The 6,213-nt window shown below is 41.9% G+C and overlaps 1 protein-coding gene across 1 annotated transcript; it reads right to left on the bottom strand.

Annotated features, from left to right (window-relative positions):
- Positions 1–1,001: 1,001 nt before the first annotated feature.
- On the bottom strand, positions 1,002–6,105 carry klhl42 (kelch-like family, member 42). Its single transcript, XM_010771447.1, has 3 exons — positions 4,961–6,105; positions 3,145–3,338; positions 1,002–2,858 (listed from the first exon to the last, which is right to left on the bottom strand). The coding sequence occupies exons 1-3, from the start codon at positions 5,722–5,724 to the stop codon at positions 2,410–2,412; spliced, it is 1,407 nt and encodes a 468-aa protein (XP_010769749.1). The 5' UTR covers positions 5,725–6,105; the 3' UTR covers positions 1,002–2,409.
- Between the last annotated feature and the right edge of the window lie 108 nt (positions 6,106–6,213).

The following is a 6,213-nucleotide window of genomic DNA, read 5'->3' as shown; positions in this document are numbered from 1 at the left end:
ATTAATAAATGCACTTGAAATGTGGGCTGTAACTGGCAATTATTCTCACTGTCACTGACTTTCTAGATTAATTGCTTGATCTTTAATATCAGGAATTAGTTAAAAAGGTCCATCCCAGTTTTCAAAAGTCCAAGGTGAAATGTTTTATTTAGAAAATCCCCCAGATTTCAGTTTTATTATGACATAAATATATAAGCCTCACATATCCATATCTGAGAGGCTGCAAACCGCATGTTCTGCCAAATGTGCATGGAACATCACAACTCATTCTCAGTAGATCCCTGAAAATCGTTTCATCCATTCAGTTAAATAAGATTCTCTGTCTTTTATTCTTTACAGAGATGTTTCACCATGCTCTCGTCTCACAGCCAGCACAGTTTGAAGTATTGCTCCCTGAGCAGTGATGCTGTGGAGGTGTGAGATCACTGTGGTCCGACAACAGGATCAATCTCCTCTGATTGATGATAACAATTGATTTCCTCCTCCCCCGTTGCAGCCAGAGAAACCCAATTTCCAACACACATCCAACTATCCATCCAGGCTCACCAACAAACGCTGGAAATATCACATCCATCAGTGTTGATGACCTCCAGATGATGACACATTGTGAACGTGTTGATGATTCAGCCTACAGGTGCGATTGGGTTTATGTGATTCAACAAACTCAGCTTATTTTACTGACGTTCATGACGTACGAGTAGAGAATTTGCTCAGAAAAGGCATGTTAATGCTCAAATGGAGGATTTAAAATATATGATATTTTATTGAAGGAGGGAATCCTTGTGAAGGTGAAGTGGAAAATAATGTTTGCATGCTGAATATATGTTATGTTTAAAAGCATGTGTCGCCCCCTGCTGGTCAACCTTTGGTATATTTATTTTTTCAGTTTTTTTTTTTTACCGTTTTTTATCAACAACGTAATCTACATTTTTACAATTTGAGGTTAACCGTATTATAAATGTGTTTTTATTGTTTTTTTCCAAGCAAAACTTCACAATTCTATTAGTTTGATATAATACACACAAGTAGAATATGGAGGAATGACCAAGTTGAAAACAGTAATTAAAGGACGGACAGCTAAGCAGAGCCCTGATAATTGTCTTTATTATCATGAACTAAATTCCCCAAACTATCAAACAGATCAATAATGCACAGAGAAATCCACCAAATCCCACAATAAAAGTGCTGCATTAACACACAAATTCAAGTTTCTGAAATGCATTTGTTTTACTCATTTCCACACACCCAGTATTTAATGAAGAAACGGAAAAGTACTTCAAAGAAAAGAAGCTGCTGCATGCTAGCAGAGAAAGAAATGAAACACAGCAGTTTGGTCAGTTGCTGGCAATGTAACAAAGTCTTGCATTTTGTGCTCATTTTGTATAGAGCTCCATTATCTGAGGTTGCAGAAGGCACATGTGCATCGTTCCTTTCATGGAATTGCGCTTGAAGCTTTGCTTAAGTGTTTCTCTGAAAAAGAATACTGTGCAAGTGTACACACATTAAGCTCCCTCTGAGCCGCTTCTCCTCACAAACAACAACTTTCAAAGAATCTTTTCATTAACCTGGCAGTGTAAAACCAAAGCCATTGTTCATGATTACCTGCTATGTACAGCTCATAGAGACAAGAAATGTGTTTTGTTTCCGATATATTTTAAGGTTTGTAGTGAATTATGGATAAACCTGTACCCTAATGCGATATTTGGAGTGTAAACATCAGGAATATTGTGTCCCATAGATTTAAAATCATGCAGCAATAAAACCCAAGTTTTGTTTGTGTGTCATGTGTTAGCATTAGATTCCACAGAGGTATTCATCCGTTACATAAATAATGACCTTACAGTGTTAGAAAACTAAGGTCGCTTAATAGGGCTGCTAGTAACAATTACTAGCATTGTCAATATTTTTCTGTCTATAAAAAGTCAGATTCTCAAGGTCGAAGAAGATATCTAAACTGCCATATTTTGTCAGACCAAGAGACACATATATTCAGTTTGATATCATATTAAATAGAGATCGGGAAATCTCTATATTTTAGAGGGTGAAAACGGCATTTTCTCACATTTTTGTAAGGAATATAACTTTAAAAGATTTACAGATCATCAGAATAGTAAATAATGGGCTCTATCATTAAACCACTCTTACTGCTGTCCTTACTTTGTTTTCAGAATCATAAAAGACGTATGATGTGGTTGACCTACGGGGGCTTCATCACTTCCATACTTATCATTGTAGCTTCTTTACACATCAGCAACAGTATGTATAATGTGCGTTTCTTTTTTGGAGGCACAAAGGTCACTGTTCCCACTAATGCAGCAGAGCCCCATTCTGTGCGAGAACAAGCAAGCCACACACGGGCCCATGTTAACGCTTCATGGGCTCCTCTCCGTTTCCCATCAGCCCTTTGGATCACAGCACGTTGGGCAGGTAGAGCGAACAGAGCAGCATGTTCTGACCCAGCGCCGGGAAGCGCCTGAAGGCCTCCCAGGCGTCCGAGAAGATGTTGTACTTGAGGAAGACGCGGTGCTCCAGGCTGGTGGGCAGGCTGACGTCGCGGCTCATGATGTAGACGCCGTCGTTGTGCAGCGTGCACGTCAGGTTCAGGCCCGACTTGGACGTGTTCTCCTTCAGCTGGATCCACTCCCCCGTGGTGACGTTGTAGGACTGCACCGTCAGCACGTCCTCCGTCTGGCTGGGACGCCGCTGGCCGAACTCCAGCTCGTGAGTGTAGCCGCCCACCAGGAAGATGGTGTCCTCCACCGAGAGCATCTGCTGCTTGCGGATGTGCGCCGAACAGGAGCGAAACACCGTCCAGGTGTCAGAGGCGGGGCAGTAACGCAGGACGCTTGTGTTCCTGTCTGTCAGAGAGGAAACGGAGGATAAACTGAATCAAAGGAATAGAAGTAATAGCAGTCTTAATCATAAAAGTAAGCTAAATCAAATAATCTAATAAATGAATGCAGATTATCTTTTTTATGTTTTTTGTAAATTGTGACATTAGGGTTTTTCAACAGTCTGTAGGAAACCAGAGCAAGTGGCCATCATTATGTTCAATGTGTGGTACAAGCTTTTATTGTCTGTAATTGTATGTGTGGAGCGATGTGTGTGACAGTGTGACTGTACACTCAACAGGGTCATACCAACCTCTTGCGGTGTATCCTCCCATGACGTAGATCATCCCCTGGCACTCGCACGCTGAGAACTCGGCCAGCGGGTCGGGCATGGAGGACACACACATCCACCAGTCGTGCTCCGGGCTGTAACACTCCACCGTGCCCAGACTCTGGCCTCCGACCGCGTAAATCTTCCCCTGGACCGCCAGCAGCTTGAAGTTGGACCTGAGGAGAGGATGCAGCAAGTGAAACACGACAGCAGATAATGATACTTGAGAGGAAAGGTGTAGATCTCAAGGTGGAAACAGTGATGGGAATGTGGTAGAAGAAGTAGGATCGAAACTATGACCTATTAATAGAAAAATGGTAGGACAGAAAGTATACAGTTAGGACATTTAAACATAATGAGTTTGAATACACTGAAAAAAACGATGGAAATTCCTAATACTTTTCTTTTACTCAAAATCTCCACTTTTATTTAATGTGTTACTTGAATTTGCAAGTCATTTTGTATCTTCATTTTTATGAGTCAATTGAAATCATAGAACCAAGTAAATGTTAACTAAAGTAACAGAGTTTTCCTTTACTGTGGCCTGTGGGACACAAGTCAATTCACTCACAGTGCATCCGGCTGTGTCACTTAAGTTGAACTGTTGGTGCCTTCTTTTGTAGCGGGTTAAATTGACGAAAAGGCATAATCTTTGTTTCCAGTATATTTCTGTACTTACAGTTATGTGTGTTCGCTACAATAATTGACATGTCTGTTAAACAGCAACAAGTTGAAGTTATACGCCGTCCTCCCGCCTGATGGAGCTTCTGCAGAGGAGCTGATCAAAGAGTATCAGGTGAATGTTCTGCTTGATACTAAATTAAATAGCTATCTCAACCCAGTCAGTCTCAGTAACTTCAAAGAAGAGTTTACAGTATATTGTATGCTAACATGTTTTGACAGAATGATCGCAAATAAATTGTCAGAAAAGGACTGTGCCGAGTGTGTCATCACAGATCCATGTCCTCCATGAAGTGCAGCAAAAGAAGACGACACACCTACCAACGTGTCCATCTCCATCGAAGGATCTGAGGAGCTTGATGAGTGCAAATGTTTGACGAAGGCTTGCACACCAAAGTTGAAATACGCTTCTTTACTTTTAAAAAAATATATATATATTTTCAAAAAATTGTAAATGTCCTTAGTAAATGTTATTAATTTGTAGCTATTGAGTGTTGTTTTTTTGTTAATATTGGATTTTCGGATCTCTGAGTGACAGAACAAAAATAAATGTGTTGTTTAAAAGTGTCTACTCTACTGTTTCATGCTTTGTATAGCCTTGCTGTAAAACGGTTTTATTGAGTAAAAATTGCATTTCATGTAACAGGTAGAATAAATTACATTTAAATATTATCAACATATATATGAAATAAAAGGTAAGAATAGCAAGTAAAAACAATCTGAAAAGCCAAACATCTTTTAGTGAAGATTTGTAATAAGGTGCACATTTAGTCTTAAGTCAAATCTACTATGCAATAGTAAGTCAAATGTACTTACAAAAACGGAAATTTGACCGTAAAGTTTACTTTTGTGCCTTTAGTAACAAACACTTCTTAACTGTAAGAAGATCGCACTTGAAATATACGGTTGTTCCATGTACTTAGGTTTTCTGAGAGCAAAATCTTACCTAGATTTTCCTAAGTAAGTCTTATTTCCCTTTTTTTTCAGTGTAGCAACATGTCAATGTTTTTTCCTGTATTAAGATCAAAATAAATCTATAGCAGTTTGGACCCTTTAAGGTGGAGCCCCTGGCGGTGTGAACCCTGCCCAATGATGCTTAGAGTCCCTCTGTGCTTACCTCTTCTGGTTGAGCGGAGCCACCTGGTTCCACTCGTTCCTGCAGGGGTTGTAGCAGTGCACCGCAGAGATCTCCTGGCTCGTCATCCTGTATCCACCCACTATGAACAGGTAGTTATCGAGCACAGCTGAGCCATATCCTCTGACGTTTATCATATCTGAAGGCAGGTTGTTTGCCAGGGGTTTCCAGCGCTGCTCCATCTCTCCATACCTCAGCATGGACCAGGGCTCATCCTGATCCGGCACGTCCAAGGAGAGGCAGGTGAAGTCTCCTATGGCTACCAGGGTGGCAGTGCCTCTCATGCGCATCTCTTTGACCAGCTCTCTGACAGCAGAGGGGAGGCTGCTGAACTCTGGTCGCCTAAGCATGGGATGATAGTAGCAGCTAATGTATTTGAGGCAAGCATTGCGCAGATCATGAGTCCCGTAGACTTCAGAGAGGTTGTACAGCTCCACACAGTTGTCCTGGCGGATCTCCGAGGTGAGGAGCTTGAGGATGGAGGTGACCTGTAAGAAGGAGGCGGTCTCAATCAGGTCCTCCAGAGTCTCGTTGACAACCTGGACCTTGGAGGTGTTGATGAACTCCAGGACGAGCTCCAGGCCGGGCACACTGAGCCCCTGCAGCTGCACCGAGTCCTCCGTGGACTCCTTCATCCCGGAGCTGTACAGCGCACGGAAGTAGTCACTTTTCTCAATCAGCTTCTTTTTATTCACCTCGTAGATTTTATCATCCATGACGATGGCAATAATCTGCTCAGATGACATGGTGAAGTTTTTGTAATCTTCAAGGCTGAGTTTAGTTTTTGCCCCTTGTTCCAGCCTCCTCGGGGAGCCACTGTTTACATTTCACCGGCGAGGGAGCTCTGTGGCCGGGCTATATATGGTAATGTTCAGCCCATAGATAACCAGGGAGCAACTTTTGTTGGCCGTTGAAGCTAACTAGCTATACATTTACACTGATAAAGCTAGCCAAAAGTACCTTTTCCTCGGATGAGCATTCCTTGACAGTCGCATAGAAAAGTGCCTTTGTCTCTAAAGACGTTGTTTAAATAGTGCAGTTTATTTCTGACATTGGCAGTAACAGTTCCCATCGCATTTTATCAGCCTTTTGGGAGACAAGTGCCGAGCTGTCAACAATAACTGTTTTGATTCTGCACTCTACGTCATTTCCTTTTCTTTAATTCTTCTTTGTGGGGATATGTTTGGCAGAGCTCTTGTGTGCTGCTGCCACCTGCCGGTGATCGGACGACATGC

This window comes from Notothenia coriiceps, unplaced genomic scaffold (assembly GCF_000735185.1).
Source record: "Notothenia coriiceps isolate Sejong01 unplaced genomic scaffold, NC01 NC01_scaffold00000339, whole genome shotgun sequence".
In the NCBI taxonomy this organism is placed as follows: Eukaryota; Metazoa; Chordata; class Actinopteri; order Perciformes; family Nototheniidae; genus Notothenia; species Notothenia coriiceps.
This window is presented reverse-complemented; position numbering and strand designations above follow the sequence as displayed.

Coding starts and splice junctions, on each gene's coding strand:
- klhl42 (XM_010771447.1), bottom strand. CDS start 5,724: ATGTCATCTGAGCAGATTATTGCCATCGTCATGGATGATAAAATCTAC. Junction 3,339..4,960: donor GCTCCGCTCAACCAGAAGAG/GTAAGCACAGAG, acceptor TCCTCTCCTCAG/GTCCAACTTCAAGCTGCTGG. Junction 2,859..3,144: donor GGGAGGATACACCGCAAGAG/GTTGGTATGACC, acceptor CCTCTCTGACAG/ACAGGAACACAAGCGTCCTG.